The 22,086-nt window shown below is 37.9% G+C and overlaps 1 protein-coding gene across 1 annotated transcript in view; it reads left to right on the top strand.

The window, feature by feature from the left end:
• Positions 1–22,086, top strand: part of CNTN3 (contactin 3) — a 331,370-nt gene that overhangs the window by 234,059 nt on the left and 75,225 nt on the right. Inside the window, exons 10-12 of the mRNA XM_034658650.1 lie at positions 2,371–2,480; positions 3,409–3,538; positions 6,218–6,368. Coding sequence (XP_034514541.1) covers positions 2,371–2,480; positions 3,409–3,538; positions 6,218–6,368 — 391 coding nt within the window. The remainder of the gene's footprint in view (positions 1–2,370; positions 2,481–3,408; positions 3,539–6,217; positions 6,369–22,086) is intronic.

Genomic DNA, 22,086 nt, shown 5'->3' with positions numbered 1-22,086 from the left:
GACCCAGGGTAAGACACGACCATTATAAGAAAAAAAGATATTCCAACTGTCTGAATGTTTCAGCGGGAATGTTTTAGCTCTGTGGAACAGCAACCCTGCCTAAATAATAAACAATTGTATGCCTCATAGGATGAGAAATTCAAAGCTAAGTTGGTGTTCACGTACCTTATAATCAAGCCCCTACTCATTTTCTCTGTGATTTTGGTTCTGTCCTTATCTGACTATCCCTGCATGATAATCTCTGATGGAGTCACAAAGTGGCTGCCCACAGTGACCAGAGCATCACTCCTTGTTCGTTCTTCCTGTCTCCAAAACATCTTGCAATTTCCTTATCCAATCTCATTGCCTGCAGGTTTATTCCTAAACCAATCACTAGCAAGGAGAGCTGGCTTAAACAATTTAAGAGCCTCTGTTTGGAACAGGGAATATTGCCGGGTTTTCCTAAATTTAATGGACAGTGTAAGGTGGTGGAAGGAAGGATAGTTCAATGAGAAATGGGGGTTATTTTACAAATAAAGAGAGGAGGAAATGGTTGCACAACAGACAGCCAACATCATCCACTGTACTGACTAAAGAAAGCAGACTAATGCTTTATTCCATTCGGTAGGCAATATAATATATACCCAAGAAATAAATCAGAAATTAATGAGATAGGGTGTTTCATGAAAGTTACTCTACATTTCTGACTTGATTAGTATATTCTATCAGTGCCATGCTGTTCTCTGTTTATCCATCTAATATTTCATATAAGAAATGGTCTGATAGAGTATTCGGATCTCATATGATAGAAGAGGGGAAATCACAGTTAACATGGCGGTTGTAATCTCAGGATTGGCTTCAGTCCAGCAAATTATCCTCCCATTTGGAGAAGAACAGTAGTATTAAGAAGTCAGTGGAATTTTTTGCTAGAAACTTGAGTCTTCGTCAAGGACTCATGTGTGAGTCTCTTTACAGTCGTAATCCATGAAGGCTGATATTTCCTGAAACAAGAAAATGTGCTTTAATATAAGTAGAGTGAAGTGATTTTGGGCTGAACTACACTTCAGACCGGGCACATCATTTATGTAAATAATAATAATAAGGTAAAATTTAGACCAGTATATTTTCTCTAAAAGCTAAATAGCTATATTTTCATTTCAATTTCCTTTATAAAAAAAAAACAATTTTATGAGATAGAATGGGAAGACAAATCTTCCCATGGTTGCAATTAAATAGAAATAGATAAACTGTTTCTCCATATGGAGGATGCAAATGTGAATCCCACAGTAGACATCACATGCATAATGCAATGTGAAACCAGTAAGACATCTCACCTCCCAGTTTTGGATCTAAAATGCAAGCTGAGACTTGGCTGAATAGACTGTGTATATTGAGTGGCTTTAATTGTAAGTGGTATGTTGCTTTCATCTGTAAAGAGAGTTTTCCAAATATCTTCTAAAATGTAAGAGAAAATGATAAATCCACTTGATGCCACTGATTTGCATACATAATTTAAGGTTGCATGAGCTGCTTTTTCATAAAAACTCATATGATTCAAATTGAACCAATTTATCCATCTTTCTCTGCCTTCATTTTAATTCACAGAGGTTCATAAGATGCTCATTGGTTTGTATTTAATTAAAAGTTATTTCTAACTTGAGGGAAATGTTTTTTTCCTCAGCTATAGAAGTTTCCCTTCTACGGATGTTAATTTTTAGTGCATAATTAAGACTAGTATCTGCTGTCATTCATGTATTAAGTTGTCATCAATTGTGACCTTATGATTCACAAATGCACTTGGAAAGGAGCCTATTTTGTGTACCTGCATTACCAGCTACTAATACACATCTAAATTATATAATACAGTGCGGGGGTGCCTGGGTGTCTCCGTTGGTTAAGCCTGTGATTCTTGATTTCGGCTCAGGTCACGATCTCAGGGTCATGAGATCAAGCCCAGCACTGGGCTCCATGCAGGGAATGGAGCCTGCTTAAGATTCTCAGATTCTGTCTCTCTCCGTCTCCCTCTGTTCCTCCCACCCCCGATTGCTCCCTCTTTAAAAAAAAAAAAGAAAGAAAGAAAGAAAGAAAGAAAACATAATACAGTGCCCAGAATTTTGAAAACAGAGAAGGCATAATGAGTTTGGCTTAGGAAGTGACAGATTGCAACATCCGTCCTCAAATCTAGAAACATTTCCCATATCCACTTAGTAAATAGGGTATTAAATATAATTTTAGCTGCTATGCTCATATTAATCCATTGCTCACAGTGTTTATATCCATTTGTATAACGTATTTATTTTTTATTTGCTGGGTGGTTTGATTTTTTTTTTTTTTTTTTTTTTTTTCACGTCTCTCCTTTTTTTTTTTTTTTTTGATAAGCCATGGCTAGAGATTNTGTAGAAATAGCAGTGGAGGACAATCTTTTTTGGGAATGCCGGGCAAGTGGTAAGCCCAAACCCTCCTACCGATGGTTGAAAAATGGAGAAGCCCTTGTGCTCGAGGTAAGGTAATGAGTCTGGTTAATCCTTCCTCCCTTCATTTTGTGTTGAATAAATGCCCTCCTCAGACCTACTGCCAAAGTAAACTCTTGAGTTTGCATACATTCATTTGCAACTAAAAAGTGGTGAAGGGGGGAAAAATATAAAATCAAGTACCCAGTATGCCAAGAAGGAAATATTTTCAACAAATGAGTTTCATTGGGAAAAGATGATTTTGTGAATTTACTCTAAAACTGATATACTATTTTTTGTTTTGCTTTTGAAATTAGAGAAGACCTGACTTTAATCAAATGTGGAATATAATTTCTTTTTCCCTGTTTGGCAACTTGGTATGGCCTCTGGAGACTAAATGCATTGTTACGTGGTTACCTTCTTACATGAGTACTTATTTTCTCAATCTCTTTCTTAAGCCATGTAATTTTTGCTCTTTTAAAAAATTACGTGCTAAGTCAATTAGATTCCTTCACATTTCTATGTATAACCTGTCATACTACCTAAAAACCTTAATAAATGTATTTTCCAGAACCTTTTCTAATGCACAGAATTTATAATGTCTTTAATTTGCATGATTACAAAAATGGTGAAAACCTTTCCAGTTGACGGGATGGAAACATGATACATTTTTAAAAGTCTGCAACTTTAACCATAGGGAAAAATGAAATGCCTACAGTATTTTACCTCTTGTTTTGTTATTTATTTTACTGATAGACATTTGGACTGAAGGGTGTTTATTAGTATTTCTAATGTGTGGCTGTTACGTTAAATCAGTCTCAGATTTTCAAATAAGGAAATGTTACTATTTCAAGTCAGATTGCCTAATACTCTGAAGAAAATGAAGGAGGTTTGTGTATGATTAAAATAATAGTGGTTTTCATTTTTCTTTTAAAATGATATCTACATTTATATGCAAGAGATTTTTGTTATCACCTAGGAGAGAATACAGATAGAGAATGGTGCCCTTACAATATCGAACCTAAACGTGACTGATTCTGGCATGTTCCAGTGCATTGCAGAAAACAAACACGGTCTCGTCTATTCCAGTGCTGAACTTAAGGTTGTAGGTAAGACTAAGCTTCTCCTGTCCTATTTTTTCCCTGAAATCCTCCGTTTTTGCTAGAACCAAAAGTATTTACTTCTATTATATTCCTATATTATCTACAGTATTGTAATAATATTGTTCAGGGTTTTTAATCAGGGAGTATTTTTTTAATGATTTCTAAGGAAAAGCAGCAATCGTGGCTGGAATAAGCCTCAAAGTTTAAGGTAGAGAAACAGTAATAAAACGGTATTGACCTAAAACATCCTTATCCAGCTCTGCTATTACAAACTAAGCAATGTCTTTTAAGAGAGTAAGTGATTTTGGTGTTTTCTGTTGCTGGTCCAGAAAAGTAAACAGAATTCAAAACAATACTTGATTGATCCACAAGGAACTGTTTTAGTTTTTAGTGATCCTGCTTGAAGCATCCAACATTGGGCATACTGAAGTTTTAATTAACAAGGCTCAACCATTTGAAGTTCTGAATTATTTTCTTCTTCTTGCACTTTAAGTATATAAGAAGATAGAAAATGTCATCTCGTGTTTAGGGCAATTATCCAGAAAAACACTTCCTAAGTGGCAAATGCCTGAAAATCAACCAAAATTGTCAGAGCATAGCATAGTATGACATACATGAGAGAGAAAAAAGAAATGAAATTTATTGCTCCATGTAATTAAAGTACAGATTTGGATCTGAGCAGAACATGATCCAGGGCTCAAGTGTCATCACCATCATCAGGACCTACATGGTGTTCCCCAGCACATTGAGTTTCCATGACCATAGTCAATCTAATGGAAGAAGCACGGCTTTCTGAATTGCCCTGATAGAAATCACAGTCCTGCGTGTCATTGGCCCAGTAGAGCTGATGTGGGTCACGTACCCTTGGGTCACGTACCCTTCCAAAGGTTGGAAGGCCCAATGGATCTATCTCAGCGGTCCTCAATCAGGGACGATTTTGCCCTCAGGAAATATTTGGAAATGTTGGGAGATATTTTTGGTTGTCACAGTGTTGGAGACAGATAGGAGAAGAAGGGAGCCAGTGTGTGTTACTGGCATCTTGTGGGTAGAGGTCAAAAAGGCTACCCACAAATAATCCTACAATGTAAATATCCTACAGTGAACAAGACAGGCTCTCACAACGAGTAATTATTCAGCCCCAAACATCAGGTGCCACACAGAGAAACCCCGGTTTAATGGGAACCAGGTTTCTCATCCCTGGTGCTTGGAGGTTAGAAAAACATCACCTGCACTAGGAGGCCTAAAGTCTGGGAAGGGCAGGTCATCAACTGAAAATCTGGCTACTCTAATCCATGACGGAGAAGTGGGGTATTACCACAAAAAGAGAGTGAAATTTGTACATAGTCTTGTATTAAATTAGCCTTATGACTGACAGTTCATTCATGGTAAAGTAGATGATTTCCTACCTAACATGCTGTATAAGGCTTTTGTATGGAAAAAATATACGTTAAAAATCTATACTATTCAGGGGTGTCTGCTTGGCTCAGTTGGTTATACATCGGCCTTTGGCTCAGCTCATGATCCCAGGGTCCTGGGATCGAGCCCTGCATTGGGCTCCCTGCTCAGTGGGGAGCCTGCTTCTCCCTCTGCCTCTGCCCCTGCTTGTGCTCTCTCTCTCTCAAGTAAATGAATAAAATCTTAAAAAAAAAACTTTAAAAGATTTATTATAATCCATTCAAATATAAAGTTTTGTGGGGTTTTTTTCATCAAAGGTATTCTTTTAAGATCTTAAGTTTTAAGGCCAACAGCCTTTGAGTAAACATATCTTCTTTATCCACAATCTTATATATAACCACATAGTATAATTCTGTATATGATCTCCACTTCCAAAAAAATAAATAAATTTTATTCGCTGGGATTTTCCATAAAACAGAGAATTAGACATTAGGAGAAATGCACTGGGTTTGGTTAACTTTTTCCACATTTGCAATAAAAGTAAGAGTGATTTTTCCGATTAAAGAGCCATTTCATTCAAATGATACATTATTATGTGTCTTGAATGTTCAGGTGCTGTTTCAGGGTCAGCATTGTGTGCATTATTAGCAGATAGAATGTTCTCTACATATTATCGTGTTTAATGTGATACTATGACATTAATATAATAACTCATATTATATATTTCTCCAACTAAGAAGTTAAACCTAAGCATGTGAAAATTTTATAATAGATCTTGGTAATTTTTATGCAAGAGAATAATAATTCAGCATTCAGCCTTCATTCTAAAAACACTTACTGAGGCCTGCTGAGTGCCAGACACCGTGCCATGTGCTGAGTCTCAGAGATCGCAAGAGAGACTGACTCTATTGTTGACTGCATGGAACTAACTTCCAAGAACATTCTATGATAAATATTTTTCATTTTAATAAGCTCACGATTGAGCTGTTTTAAAACTTCACAGAAAACTTTAAAAATTCCTATATAAAATAATCACCCCAAGATTTAGAACTTTCTAGAAAACACAATAGTAGGAATTACTTTTTGAGCACTGAAATCCTGTGAGTGGTACCCAGTCAATTAAGTAAATCAAATACTGATATCTGTGTGCTGGGAAACTTTAAAAGGGGTTATAAAGTCAACCTTTGAACCTACAGGAATTTATAATACTAAATTCTAATTTATTTCATAAATAATTATTTATTTAATTAAATAATACATTCTTGTTCTCTCTTCTTTCTTTCCTTTCAGCTTCTGCTCCAGATTTTTCGAAGACGCCAATGAAAAAGTTGATTCAGGTGCAGGTGGGCAGCATGGTCAGCTTGGATTGTAAACCTAGAGCCTCCCCCAAACCACTCTGTTCCTGGAAGAAAGGAGATGTGATCGTGCAGGAGAATGAAAGGTATTTTGTTGTCCAAAATAATGGTGATTTGCTCTCTTCTTACTTTCCATGGTGATGTCAAAGTAGGTTTTCAATGTGAAATGAGTAGAATATGAGGTGTTGAAAAATGAAGACAGTAATATTTTTTTAGCTTCTTCCCCATACAGAATACCTTATTTCAGCAAGGATTTTCCTCCCCAGTCATCTGGTAAGACTCAAAGTAAAATGATAAAGAAATGTCAGTCCTGGACCCAGGTGAGCCCATATCCTAGAACAAAGAAGAGATGAGAGCATATGCCACATAAATACCAATATTGCTGTGGTCTTATATTGAAATAATTTAGCATTCCTGGTGTTAGTTTAAGCAAAGGCTTTCTTGGTTTCCCGACTGTTATAATAACAGTTAAAATGAAGAGGAAGAATGAGGCATAAAGGTACCACTTGTAGAGCCAGACTGCCTGGGTTCAATTCGTTCTGCCTTTTACTTGCTCAACGAAAAGCTTTATTTCTTTGACTCATTTTCTTATTGAAAAAAATTATTTATTTATTCTAGAGAGAGCAAGCCCAAGTGGGGGGAGGGGCCGCAGGAGAGGGGGAGAGAGAATCCTCAAGCTGACTCCCCGCTGAGCATGGAGCCCAACAGGGGGATCCATCCCAGGACCCTGAGATCACCACCTGCGTGGAAATCAGGAGCTGGCCACTTAACCAACTGAGCCACCCATTTTCTCGTAATTAACGTGGATGATGATATTTGTATGTTACGGGGGTTGTTAGCTAGATGAAATACATAAATATCTATACAGCACTTAGGTCACTAGCTGGCAGTGAGTAAACATAAGTATTAGCTATTATTATTTATTGAGCACTAAACTACATGCCAGGTGTTATGCTCAGAGCTTGTGATAGAGTATTGACCCCAAAGACGTCCATGTCCTTATCCTATAAACCTATGATTATGTTAGATACATGACAAAAAAAGTAATTAAAGTTGAAGATGGAATAAAATTACTAAGCAGATGACTTCAAAATAGGAAGATTATCCTGGATTATGTGGGTAGGTTCACAGTTATCACCTGAATACTTATAAGAGGATGTGGAAGGCAGAAGCGTTGATCAGAGATGTATGATAATTAAGGATGAGGCAGGAGAGATTTCAGACTTCAGACGGACTTCATTTAGTATTTCTGGCTTTGAAGATGGTGGAAGGAAGCCATGAGCAAAGGATTTTGGATGACTCCCTAAGATGTGAATAGCCCTCAGTTGACAGCCAATAAGGGAAGAGGGACCTTAGTCCCATAGCCACAATGAACTGAATTCTATCAACAACCTGAAGGAGAATTTAATAATTCTGAACCCTCCCAAGGAACATAGCTCAGACAATACCTTGATTTTGGTCCAGTGATCCCTGTGCTGGACTTCTGACTTCCAGAACTATATAATAATAAATTTGTGTTATTATAGGCCAAATTACTAAACTTATAATAATTTATTATAGAAGCAAGAGGAAACTGATACAGAACTCTACACTCATTATCTCTTTTAAACTTCTCTGGAACTCTATGATGTGTTATAGATCGTATTATCATCTCCATTTTACTAATGAGAAAAACAAAACTTAGATTATATAATTTGCCTAAAGTCACATAGCCAGGATTTTAACCCCTGTCTGTTTGACTCTAGACATAACCGCTAAGTATTTTAAATGCCGCATGTTGTATAGGGAGCCCAGAGTTGTAGAAGTGGTCTCAGCTTTTGCAGTCATAGAGTCCAAATTACTCTTTTTGGAGATGAGGGAAAACAAACAATAAAACCATAGGCCAAGAAATGTGGATTTACTTTTTCAAAATTGCAAAGTCTTATTGCAGACAACCAAGTTGAACTGCTTTTATATTACCAAGGCACCAAGGTATTTTCCTGAGTTGGTATGACAACACAAATTGCAGTTCCTCCAGTATTTAATGGGAGACACTGCCCTTAAAAGGCAGCCACAGCAGGATGACAAGGCAAAGTTGTGAGCTGAGTGGTTAAACACAATCCGGCTAAATGCTGGACCTCACAGAGTAGATTTCTGGAACGGAAGTTAATTAGTGATTTGGAGTTTAATTTTGTAAACCAGTTGAAACAAGTGTAGGCTTGTGGCACAAATTAGTTGATTTTGGCTGTATTGGAAGTTAAGTCTTCTTGTATAACTGCTGACTTCCTGTTTTCAGAGAAGCTTTAAATAGTTTTAACTGTGTACATAAATTAAGTAGTGGTTAAATCCCAAGGACTTCAGTACTTTACACAATAATAAACCCACTTGTCCTCACAGTAGTGCCTACAGGAGGCAGAGGTTTTTAATCTTAATTTCAAGAGTGGATAAGAAGATTAAGAGTTTTAGCTACAGGCACACAAGGAGGGATTTACTCCCACGTTATAGAGTAATGGGGTAATGCAGGAAAAAGGAGTATAAATTCCGGAACCTGATCTGGGGTTTCTGACTTGGCCACTGACTACTTTGGTGCCGTTAGGTCCATTATGTAACACTTTCGAATCTTACTTTCCTCACTCATAAAAGAGATCATAATTCCTACCATACATAGTTGCTATATAGCGAGCATTAAACATGATGTCTGATATTTGCAGATATACTGATGAGTGAGAATAAAGATATATTACAAATAAAATGTTGGAAGTAACACTGACTGAGAAAGATAGAAGCTTTTTGCTTTTTGGTTGGGTGGCTCATTAGCTGATTGAAGTCTCTAAAGGTAGGCAGTTAGGACTACCTGGAATCCACAATTATCAGGGACACAGACCCCTTTAATCTTGCTGTTCCACTATTTTCATATCCTGAGTCAAGATGGCTCCCGGGGCTTCAGCTTCTCAGTGTCATCTCCCAGTAACAAGTTGGAGGATGACCAGAAATCAGAGTATCCCTCTTCCCCTTTTTAGGAACTTTCCAGAAGTTCCATACAATAATTTCTTTTATGCCTTACCTGGCAGAATTTAGTTCCCAAGCCAAACTTAAATGCAAGGGAGGCTGAGGAATATGGGGGTGTTTTTGTTTTTGTTTTTGTTTCTGTTTTGGTGGGCATGTATGTATACAGTGAGAAATTGGGATTATTTTTTTTAATTAAGATTATGTTACTGTTTTTTTAAAGAAGATTTTTTTATGTGTGTATTTATTTATTTGACAGAGAGAGAGACAGCCAGTGAGAGAGGGAACACAAGCAGGGGGAGTGGGAGAGGAAGAAGCAGGCTCCCAGTGGAGCAGGGAACCCGATGTGGGGCTCGATCCCAGGACCCTGGGATCATGCCCTGAGCCGAAGGCAGACGCTTAACAACTGGGCCACCCAGGCGCCCCAGGATTATATTTTAAGTAGAAAGAGGAAGATGGTTTACTCTAGCAATGTATCATATTCATAAACGTTACTTCTGTCCATTTGAGGACTACTGACCTCCATTTAGAGTTAAATATTTCCAACATCTCTTCTATGAGTAAGGAAAATTTTAGGTATAAAGATAGGGTTAAAAAGGGGAAACATATTTAAGAAGAAGTCTCTCCCAAGTATCTTAGTCTGAGCTTTTATAGCACAGTACCATAAACAAGATGGTTTAAACAACAGAAATTTATTTCCCATAGTTCTGGGCATGGTAGTCTGAGATCAGGGTGCCAGCTTGGTCAAGTCCTGATAACGGGCATCTTCTGGGTTTCAGATGGCAATCTTCTTATGTCCTCACATGACAGAGAGCAAGAGAGCTCTCAGGGATCTCATAAAGGCACTAATCCCATTCATGAGCTCCCCACCCCGCCCCATGACTCAATCACCTCCCAAAGGCCCTACCTCCTAATACCAGCACACTGGGGATTAGGGTTTAACATATGAATTTTGGGGAGACTCAAGCATTCAGTACGTAGCACCAAGTCTGGTGGTTTGGATTTCACTTTTATCTCTTTGGACAGCAAAAGCACTGATGAGCCAGAGCCTTGATGCTTAGGGAAAATGCTGCTAGAAGCAATTATTGAACAAGTTGTACTTTTGAGTCTTCTCCAAGTTCATGCGAAATCAGAGTGGGCCTCAGCCATCACTTGGCAGGGAAAGGCCCATGTCTGTCCCTCTTGACTTGGTCTGCAGTCTTAAGCCAAATTGGGGAAGCACTTTAAATGATAGATTTATTGTGCATGTTCAGTCATTGGCTGTTCCAACTTAAAACATGCAGATTCAAATCTCATTTGGGGGACAAATGAATTTATTGACACATTAGAAAATATAGGAGAAGACAAAATTTTGAAAGGGTATTTATGGCAAGATTTTTAAATACATTAGCTTTTTAGGTTTGTTTTTGGTTTTGTTTTTAATATGAACTTGGGTTTGTCAGTGAATGAGAAACTTGTAAGTAGGAAAGCTTTCTCCAGCCTAGTGTAGGGAATGTTGGTGGCAAATAAACTTGATTAAGCCAATACATACATATACTTTATTATGAAGAGCCTAAATCAGAAAAAAAAAATAATAAAGTCAAATTAGGAAAAAAAAAATTTAAGGATTAAAGATGTCCTAAAAATTGTATAAACTAATAAATATGTCTACTATGTAAATCACACAATACATAAGAACAATTATACTCAACGTGGTTTGTTAAGTTTTTATATCAGCACAGTAACAGCTTTGTAATTAATGCGTCAGCAGTAGTAATGGGGATCTAAGTCAGTGAGACACCTAAATTACCGAATCGTTTTGAAGAAATCAGTGTTATTGCTTTGAGGTCGAGAGAGCATTTCGAGCTAAGGTAATAAAGGAATTACTTCCCAGCAGAGGTCTTAGAAAAGCTGCTCTGAATAGATTATAAGAGCTTATAATGCCGGTAGTGATTCCTGAGGTCTCAAAATCAAGTGCTCATTCATTCATTGGAAAATATTTTTAGTACCTACTCTATGCTAGGCACCAGATATTTAATTTTTATCGGACAAGTCCATCCTCTTATTTGTACTTTTCAGGGTATACAGACAGGCAACACAGAGCAGTTACAATAAAACTCACCTGGGACACTACAGTATGTTCAGTGATTATCAGAGAAGGCCCCATCTATAAATTAGGGATCTGAGCAGGCTTTCTGGAGAATGTAATATGTACAGCAAGACTTGAAAGATGACTAGAGTTTACTAAAGGGAGGAAGAGCATGTATAAAGGCACAGGGCAAAGGGTGGCTTAGGAACTTATGTAGCTTCAGTTTATTTCAAGTGTAAAGTGCCTCGTGAGGGCAGATGCAGACAGAGTGGGGCTGAAGAGGTGAGCAGGGATCTTACTTGGAATGACATATAAGCCAAATCAAGAAGCTTGGGCTTTATTCCACAGGTGCTGAGAAGAAACAGAGTAAAATCAAACTAGCAGAATTAGAAGACCAAATTTAATTTTTTTTATGTTCTTTTTAAAAAATCACAATGGTGGCAACAGCAAATATGACTTGGAATGGCAGAAAGATTTGAGGCCAGAATCTCAATTAGTAAAAATTCACCAATCTGAACAAGAGAGTATTATAACCTGAACTAAACAGATGGCAATGAGAAGGGAGAGAAGTGCTAAGGAGTTAGACAAAGGGGTTAAGACCACAGGACCTAGGTGTTAATTAGATTAATGATTTGAAGAAAAGGTAAGAGTCAAGGATGAATCCTAAATTTCCAGCTTAGACATCAGGGAGCATGGTGGACCTATTCAGTGAGACAGGCAACATTACAGAAAGAACAGGAGTAAGCACAAATGTAAGTGCTGTTTGGGATTGTTGGTGTTTGAAGTGCTTGTTGAAAGCCCAACTGGATATATGAGCATACAGATGTTGACTAAATGGATCTGGAACTCAAGAGAAAGGCTTGAGCAACAGATAGACTTTTAGGTGTTCTGAGCATGACATGGTAGCCGAAACCATGGCACTGAATAAAATTATCTTGGAAGGTACGTAACATTAAATCATAAAGGATCAATACCTTATCTCTGACGCTGATGGAAACTTAAGTTATAGGGTAGAGGAAACCTGTTTTTATAGACTTAGATAAATGGCTTACAGTCATCATTTAAAAGTAATCGATTTACTAAGTAAAGGTCAATGATAAGTCCCCGGGTATGCAAATATTCTAATCTTTGAAATTGCTAACATCAATACTGAACAAAGTTGTTGTTGTTGTTGTTTACTTTTTGTCTTGTCTTGTTTTGTATTTGTATCATCCACTACTGAGAAAAGTTATTGTGCTTTTTCCCCCTTGTAAGAAACAGGTTGTCTGAATAAACAGAAATGCCCTGCCCCTTTGAGTTTTCAGTGGTAGTATGCCAGCTGTCAGTGTTTTAGTGTTCTTGTACTCATTCATTCATTTGCTTATAATCCACATATTTTCAAAAAAGACAAATTGAAATAGGATGTTTTTTCTCCTTTAAGCAAAGTAAAATTGGAAAAGACTCCAGAGAATGCAAGCAAGCATGTTATTCAAGAAGAAATAGCCAGTTGGCATATTTTAAAGAATGTTTAGCTTTTCTCTATCACTTAGTGGTACTTACAATGCATTAGCCAATTATTTTTAAAAATGAGGCTTTCAGTTGAATGCTATTACTTATAATAGTAAATATTTTATTGCAATAGCCTCAATTCGAAAGAGAGTCAAAGAATGGCCCATTACTTCTAATTAAACACATTAAAATTGTTTCAAATGGTCTAGGCAGCATTTAATATTATAGAAATTTAAATGCTTTTTAAAGAAAGAAATAGTAAAGATTTTTTTCCCAAATATTAATAGCCATAATCCACACAATGCTTTTAAAATGTATTAACCAATTCTTAACATGCTTTTTACATATATTTAGAAACTGGCTTTAAAAATGCAGTGAGAATTATATTCTGTATAAGTCCATTTATATGACTGCTGAAAAAGGCACAGCCTTCAGGACAGAAAACAATGGTCGCGGTTGCCAGAGTGGGTGGAGGGGTTGACTATTTAAGGACATGGGGAAACTTTTAGGAGTGAGGGAGTTGTTCTAGTTCTTGACCGTAGCAGTGGCTACATGACCACACTGATTATAAAAACTCACAGAACTACATACCAAAAGGGGTGAATTACACTATAAATAAATTATACTTTAATTTTTTAAGCAAAAATTTAACGCAATCTTACATTAACCTCATCCTGAATTCATGAGTAGCTTTGTTGAGAAATTGAAAGGCTCAAGAAATGCTCCCAACAGGTCACTTTGCCTTCTGTGAAACATCAAGCAATTCCATGACAGCACTGAGAAGCAGAAGCAAAACTTTTGCCCGTAACCAGAATAATTCTGTCAGAGCAAGAACCACTTGGCATTTCCATCACTGCTACTACTAGTCACCACAGTCTTGCTCTGTAAAGATGTGTCTAGGAGCTCTGTTACTACCAGCAGATCTGGTAGATGGCACTTCCTCTTGTTTCAGGCTCTTAGATGAAGAACAAGGATTCCTTTGCCAAAGTTTCTGTCTCCATCCCTTCCCCATTCCCCCACATTTCTTGGCTCCTCTCTCTCTCTCATCATAGTAGACTCTAGTTTTTTTGTGTCATACTGTTCAAAATGCTGCTCCCTTCTCTGTCTGTCCTCTGTTGCCCCTTTCACCCGAAGAGCTGGATTCTGTTATCTTCCTTTTCATCCTCAGTCTACCCGTCTAAACAGCTGTTACCTCACAACTACCTGATAGGTATGGAAGCTCAATGCGTTTCAGTTAATCTACCCTTGGGCAAACAGCCAAGATCTCGGGTAATTCTTTACCCCTGTACCTTTAGTTCCAAATTAATCTTGAACTGGAGAACTTAGAAGATCAAAGGAGAATTTTATGTAATATGTGTGTTGTTGCCACTTTCAGGACTTGTATATTAGCTGAATAGAGATTGACATCCCTGTTCCATATCTATAGGGAAGGTACCCATGTTGTCCACTAATCTGTCTTTAATCAGCAGTGGGGGCTTTCCCCAGCACTGGGAATGCACAGATGAATATGAAACAGCAAGAGCATTTAAAGGGCCCACTCATAGTCTATTCAGAGTTTGGAAAAATTAACCACCAGTTACACTATATGATCAAGGTGACCATATAATTCATTCTATACACTGACACATTTTAAAAGAGAAAGGTGGCACTCCTAGCAATTACCTTCAAGACAACACGTATAAACTGTACTGGCCTGAGGAAACTGGACACTGCCACCTTCTCTATAATGGAGGTGTATGGAAGCAAGAAAGAAGCACAGAGAAGAGAGATGCTGTCTCAGCCTTGGGAACTGGGAAATCAGCTCCACAGAAGGAGAGGCATCTCAAAGGAAGCAACCCTGGAGCTATGTTTTGAAGGATCTGTAAAATCTAACAGAGCAAAAGAGTAGGGAAAACACCATCTGAACAAAATGGTGGATGGCATAGACAGAGGTGGAACTGGGTATTTATTCCAGTTGTGTTGGGCTAAAGCACGTATATGACCAGGAAAATAAGAAGGCCTGACCTGAGATCTTTCCCAGATAGAGAACCATCTCTCTCCTTCAAAGGAGGTAAACATTGGATGATCATTTTTATGAAAGGGGAGATTGAGATACCTAAGTAAGTATACAACAGTCTCAGAGAGGAGAGAGCAGCCCCCTTTCCTGTCTGGGTTCCATAACCCACACCTCCATTTCTCTCATGCTTCCAGCTGTAAAGAAAAGAGGAAAGGGTATATTTGCCCCTTACATCCCATATCCTATGAGAAGATTAAGCTAATATTTAACAGTGAAGATAATCAAGAGAAGAATCAATGCAATCCAGACTTTTGGGTTGGGTAGTGTTCTTGGGATGCCATCCCAATCACTTCCTCTCTGCCGTTCCCCACCCTTCAACCACCAGAACATGCCTACAGAGCTTCTCCCATTAACCACAGACACTTAAGTTTCTGCATATGTATTTGTATCATTATTTACATGAATCATTTATGCCTGATTGGCATGCAGCATGCTAAGTACTGTGCACATTATTCATTGTGTCAGATGAAGCCAAATGTAGGTTTGATTTCCTTCTTGACTTAATTTTAGCAGGTGTAAAGAGCAAAGCATCAGAATCAGGAAGGTGTGGGTTAAATCTTGGCTCTTTCACTTACCATGTAGGTGGAGCTAGGCACGTTATTTAACCTCTGAGTCTTTTGTTCCTTATTTGTGAAATGGGGCCTTATTGCAAAGTTAGCCAGTCTGTTAGGTTGTATTTGCTTGGCACATACTCTTCCCAGAGATCGGACAAAAATACTGACCTTCCCTGACAAGCAAAGAAAGGACGAAGTTTCCTTTGGAAAAATCATGTCCAACTCTGTTGCTCCATTTTGCTCACGTTTCATTATCTCAGGGGACTCAAGATGCAAAGATAAAAATAAATAGTGTGTGTGTGAAGCACCTCCTTTAGCAGCTTCTAGATATGGTCTCAGGAAAAGGTACCGTACTGTTGCCATTCATGTTGCTTTTAATATTAACTGTGTCCATGAATAAATAAAATCTTTAAAAAAAAATATTAACTGTTTCCATCATGTTGCTCAAATACTTTAGGAGTAATGAGACTGGGTTAAAAAGAAATGTGAATAAAGACTTTTGTCTTTTATAACTCTCAGTTGAGTTTTCCATTATTTAAACCTTCTTAAATAAATAAATTTTACCTAAATGTTGTTAAATAAATTGCTTTCTTTTTTTAAAGATTTTATTTATTTGAGAGAGAGGAAAAAAAAAACACAAGTGGGGAGAGGGGCAGAGCAAGGAAAGGGACAAGCAGACTCCCTGCTGAGCATGGAGCCCAATGCAGCCAATCCCAGGATCCCGAGATCATGACATGAGCTGAAGTCAGATGCTTAACCCACTGAGCCACCCAGGCGCTCCAAGAAATTGCCGCTTGCTTGCTTGCTTGCTTTTTTTTTTTTTAAGATTTTACTTATTTATTTGTCAGAGAGAGAGTGAGAGGGAGCACAAGCGGGGGGAGCGGCAGGCTCTCCGCTGAGCAAGAAGCCAGCTGCGGGACTGGATCCCAACTGACTGAGCCACCTAGGCGTCCTGGAATTGCTGTTTTCAAAAATCGTATCAGCTAAATTTTGCAGATGACCGTGTGGTTCTTAAATCCATATTTCAAATTATATTTTCATGAATCATAAAAGTTAAGGCCACTTTAAAAAATATTTTATCAGTGTCATGATTTTGGTAGGGGAAAGCCAGTTAATGAATTTGAATATGCTAGACATTGGAATCTGTTTGAAGCCAGTTCCTTGTTAGAACTGCATAATTAATTCATACCCATACTCAAGGTAAATGTTTTACTTACTGGGTGTATCCAGCCATACCGCATCTGTTTGGTCATAGAACAGTTCTCACTCAAGCCCCCAAATCCCACACACACTTGCCTATAACCCAGTCAATGTTCTGTATCCTTATTCTCACTGAAAATTGAAAGAAAAAATATATTAATGCTATTGTAGAAACTTGTACTATCATCACATACTACCTTTGCTTTTTTTCCCTGATAATGCATTTAAGATAGGAAAAATCAGATGCTTTCGTTCAGAGTAAGAATATTGACTCAATACTACCAAGTTATGCACAGGGGTGCATACCATTGCCTTTTGAATAAATTTTTTAAAAAAGGAGAAAGGGACAGAATTCTCATTTCATCCTGCATTTTTTTGCTCTTGTAATTTCTTCTGGCTGGTTTCTTTATCCAATTGTATCATCTAACAGTGTATTAAACAGTGTATTAAAACTATTTGTGCAGAAGGCCATCTTACCTGGGTTCTCAGAGAGCCTTTTGCTTATCTATCCTTCTAGCCTCAGACTCTGTTCCATACATATTTGTTCATTTCAACATTCATTTATTCCTCAAATATTTATTTAACATCTACTGTTCCCATTAACTATTGCTGCATAACAAATCACCCTGAGAGCCCATGGTGTAAAAAATAGTCACTTTGTTCGATTTCACTGTTTTGTGGGTCAGAAATTGGGAAAAGGCTCAGCCAAGCTTGACTAGGTATTAGCCCAGCTTGTCTTCCATGACTGTGGTCTGGTAGTGGCTCGAGCCAGAACAGCTGGGAGCTGGCTATGCCCTGAGTTCTCTTTGGCAGTCACAAGGTCTTTCCGTGTGGTTTCTCCACGTGGGCTAGTTTGCGCTTCCTCACAGCATGGTGGCTCTAGGGAGCTGAAATTCTTACAAGGCACCTAATGGGTTCATGAGTGAATATTCAGGGTAGCAAGATGGAAGGTGAGTCCCTGAGGCTCAGAAGACACAACACCTCACTTTTCAAGCATTACACTGGTTATTAAGGAATCACCAAGCTAACCAGATTCAGAGGGAGAGCAATTAGACTCTACCTCTTGATGAGATGGTAGCAAGATTCTAGGCGAGCAGGTGGGATGGGAAATCTAACTGTGGCTACCTTTGGGAAGTGCAATCTGGCACACCTCCCACGTGCCATGCATTGCCCTGGGCTCTGAGGAAACCACGTGAACAAGGGAGCCACGGTCCCTTCCTCATGGGACTTGCAGAAGGGAAATACAGAATGCAGATAAGTTGAAAAGACCTCATAGAAATTGCAAAAGGGAGAGGCAGAGTACATATAAATTAAAAAGATAATTTATTTAGCCATAAAGAAAAATATATATATAATTACACAGAGTTTTATTTAAAAAAAAAAAAAGGCTTCATTAAGGAAGTAACTCTGGGGCAGAAAACTAAATGGTGAGAAGCAATGGATCATGCCAAGAATTGGGAGAAGTGCCTTCCAGGAAGACACCCCAACAAGAACAAAGGCCGAGAGATGGGATTGAGGTGGACTGATTTGAGAATCAGGAGGAAACCAGTGTCACAGAGGTGTCATGTATGGATCAGGAGAGGAACAAAATATAAAGCCTCAGGAAAAAAAATAACAAACAAACAAATAAAATATGAAGTCTCAGAGATGGGATCCTTAAAGACCATGGTAAAAATGTTGGATTTTATTTTAAATAGAATAAGAATCATTGGAGGTCTTAATGCAGAGAAGTGACATGACCTAGTTCAAAGAGAACTCTGGCTGAAGTATGGAGAATGGGTTGAAGAGAGAAAGGAAAGGAGCACAGATCTGGTTAGGAAGTGGTTTGTAGTCGGCAGGACAATATTGACTGGAGGCTTGACTTAGGGTAACAGTGGGTGACGTGGAGAAAAAAGATACTATGTATCTTGAAGGTAGAGTTGGATAAATTTGTACCTTAGGTATAAAAAATTTCCTACCAAATGATTACATTTTATGGTTAATTGTGCATGAACTATATAGGTATGCCCCTGAGCCATTAGATTTTAAGTCTTCAAAGGGTAGGGGATAATTCTACTCTTATTTTCCAAAACTCTTGGTGCAATTTAAGTCCTCAAAAAATACTTGTTGAAGTGAATTTAATTCTCTTTTGAGCAGTTTCCATTTCTTAAAAATATGTATAATTTGCTTTTCTTTTTTTTTTTAAAGTAGGCTTTATGCCCAGCTTGGAGTCCAATGCAGGGCTTGAACTCACAGCCCTAAGACCAAGACCTGAACTGAGATCAAGAGTCAGCTGCTTAACTGACCAAGCCTCCCAGGCACCCCTATGATTTTCTTATTTAATTTACCACAACAGTTTCTTAAAAATATACAAAAATTCGCTTTTTAAATAAATTTCTACTTGAGGCTTCCTTTTGAAAATAAATAATTTCCTTATTCTAATTCTTCCCCCTCCCTGAAACTTTAACAGAAATAGGGGTGGATAGATGGGTGGATGGATGGATGGTTGAATGGATGATTAGGTGAGGTGCCGTTGCACTTCCATAAAAAAGGAATAAACATGTGTTTCTGTAGTGATGGTTGCTGCCTCCCACATTCTGATGCTGGAAGGTGTTATTCATAATTTATGATCTGTTATATAAGTTCTAATGAGTTGGTGCACTGAGTTAAATTTCTTACTGCTTAACAAACTTAAAAACAATTGATTTTGTACTTTGACCTGTTTTCCACTTCCTGATTTTATTTGTGATATTTTTAAATTCTATCTTAATGAAGATTTCATTGCTAGAGCAGTTTCTGTAAGATGAGAGTGTTTGACCCTTTGTGAGTATGAAGTCCTGAAAAAAAATCTATAATTGAGGTTGAATATATAAAAGTCTATCTTTTTGAGAAAAAATTATTGCCTGACCTTTTACATTCAAATACTAAAGAAAGAGGAATGTTTAACTTTACTTTTAAGATTTTATTAAGCACTTTTTGGGGCGCCTAGGTGGCGTAGTCCTTAAGCGTCTGCCTTCGGCTCAGGGCGTGATCCCGGCGTTATGGGATAGAGCCCCACATCAGGCTCCTCCGCTGGGAGCCTGCTTCTTCCTCTCCCACTCCCTCTGCTTGTGTTCCCTCTCTAGCTGTCTGTCTCTCTCTGTCAAATAAATAAATAAAATCTTAAAAAAAAAGATTTTATTAGGCACTTTATTTCCAGTATTTATTGTTACTTAATTTACTTGAAAAAATGGTAGTATTTTAAAACCTGTTACAAATTATATGTTTTTCTAGGTACTTAAAATATTGATACCTCATTATATTTATTATTTATTATTTCTTTATTACTTTAGCCTCATTTTAATAACTTGATGTCTCCTAGTTTATTTCATTTACTTATATCATGTCTCATTCCTCAAAGAACTTGAGACAGTTTATCAAAGTACACACTGAGGAGAAAAAAAATGTGGAGAAAAAAAGATGCCAGCATTCCACTTGTGTAGAATGTAAGTTATATTAATTAGGACAGCCTGAATTCTTACCAGGGAATCCTTACTGCCTCTTATAGAGCACAATCCATAGTACGTGTTCAGTAAATCCTTGTTGGATGAGTATCTGAGGGAAGTTTACAAAACATAAGCCAGTGGATCCGTTAATGTATTTGAGATGCACAATTTTGGCTCAGAGCTTTCTGCTAAAAATAAGCAGACAAAAATACTGCCAGTTACACAATCCTTGATGTCCATAAGGTGAAATGAGACCATTTGATAAGGAGATATGCAGCTCTTCCTAGGCATAAAAATGCAAATGGATATCCAAATCCAATGGGTTGTCATGAAGGGACCATTGAGTGATATAGTACTCACAGTGCACATTCATAAAATACAATGACTTCTTGGGGCATTTGGGTGGCTCAGTCAGTTAAGCATCTGCCTTTGACTCAAGTCATGATCCCAGGGTCCTGGAAGGGAGCCCCGGGTTGGGCACCCTGCTCAGTGGGGAGCCTGCTTCTCCCCCTCCCTGTGACCCTGCCCCTTGCTCATGCTCTCTCTCTCTCAAATGATTAAATTTTAAAAATCTTTTAAAAAATACAATGACTTCTTAATGAGAATTAAAGGGTTTTTTTTTTCTTATTCTTTGCAATCCAAGTATAACTTATGAGTATTAAGACTTAAGGCTCCTGAGAAAGAGTTAAACTACATGCTTCTAGCTAATTTTCCATGCATATTATTTCTCACATGTATGTTTTTAGTGAGCTTGAAATAGAAATTGTTTCAAGGTTATGTTTGGTGTCAAGAATATAGGGTACACAGGAGGGGCTGCTGTGAAGATGGAGAGTCAGTGTTTACAAAGAGTCATTTGAACTAATATTAAAGTTTATATCATCCGATTAAAGGTGTGGTGGCTCACCAGAACCTGTGTGAATAGACAATGATCATACGTCTGCATGGAGAAAGGACGAGAAAGTGCAGATTGTTAGAACTGAGATTTTTCTCAGAAAATAGTTTGGGACCCACCCCAGGTTGTGAATGAATGTGTGACCTAAGACTACATTTTTGAGTAGTGCAACATTACTACTTTTTTTTTTTAAGTGAGGTACAGTTGATACACAGTGTTACATTAGTTTCAAGTGTGCAACATAGTGATTCCACAAGTCTATGTGTTACCTATGCTCACCGCAAGTGTAGCTCCCATCAGTCACCATACAATGCTGTCACAGTACCATTTACTATATGCCCTATGCCATGACTCTGACCCCCATGACTTACTCATTTCATAACTGGAAACCTGTACCTCCCACTCCCCTTCACCCATTTTGCCCATCCCTCCGTACCCCTCCCCTCTGGCAACCACCAGTTCATTCTCAGTATTTACACTACCACTCTGTTTTTGTGCAAGATAATTTTTAAGGGGCTAGTCACCAAATGTACACAGTCATCATGAAGGAAAAGCTTAATAAGTTGAACCTAAAAAGGCTAACACCGAAGCATCCGAGATAAAAAGCTTTCAAACACAGTCTTGTTATGATGGGATGAGTTGAACTTCTAGCAGGAGTTGCCAACCTGATGTCCGCAGATTCAACCTGAATTGTATCACATTCGTTGTAATTGTTTTTTGTGTCTGTGTATATGTTCTGCATAGAGTGCTCACACTTTTCAAATATTCAAAGAACTCTGTATCTCACCAAGTTTAGTTACACTGCAGAAGTAAATGGCCACTTATACATGGATGAATATCTAAAATAGAAGACAATGTTGGAATTAGGATGATGGGACCAGAACCATTCTATCTTGCAAGAACACAATATCAAGGCAGATGGTTTTGGGGCCACTCTTGATTTGTGATAAAACCTTGTCCTCCCTATATGGAAGATAGCTTCTGACCCCTTCATATTAGTTAAGATAGCAAATATATATTGAAAGATACTATGTATGTGGCACCAATTTGTGGTTGCTCATATCCTTTAGGGATTTGGGAACTGAAGCTAAGGACTC

The sequence above is a fragment of the Ailuropoda melanoleuca genome, chromosome 4 (assembly GCF_002007445.2).
Source record: "Ailuropoda melanoleuca isolate Jingjing chromosome 4, ASM200744v2, whole genome shotgun sequence".
In the NCBI taxonomy this organism is placed as follows: Eukaryota; Metazoa; Chordata; class Mammalia; order Carnivora; family Ursidae; genus Ailuropoda; species Ailuropoda melanoleuca.
This window is presented reverse-complemented; position numbering and strand designations above follow the sequence as displayed.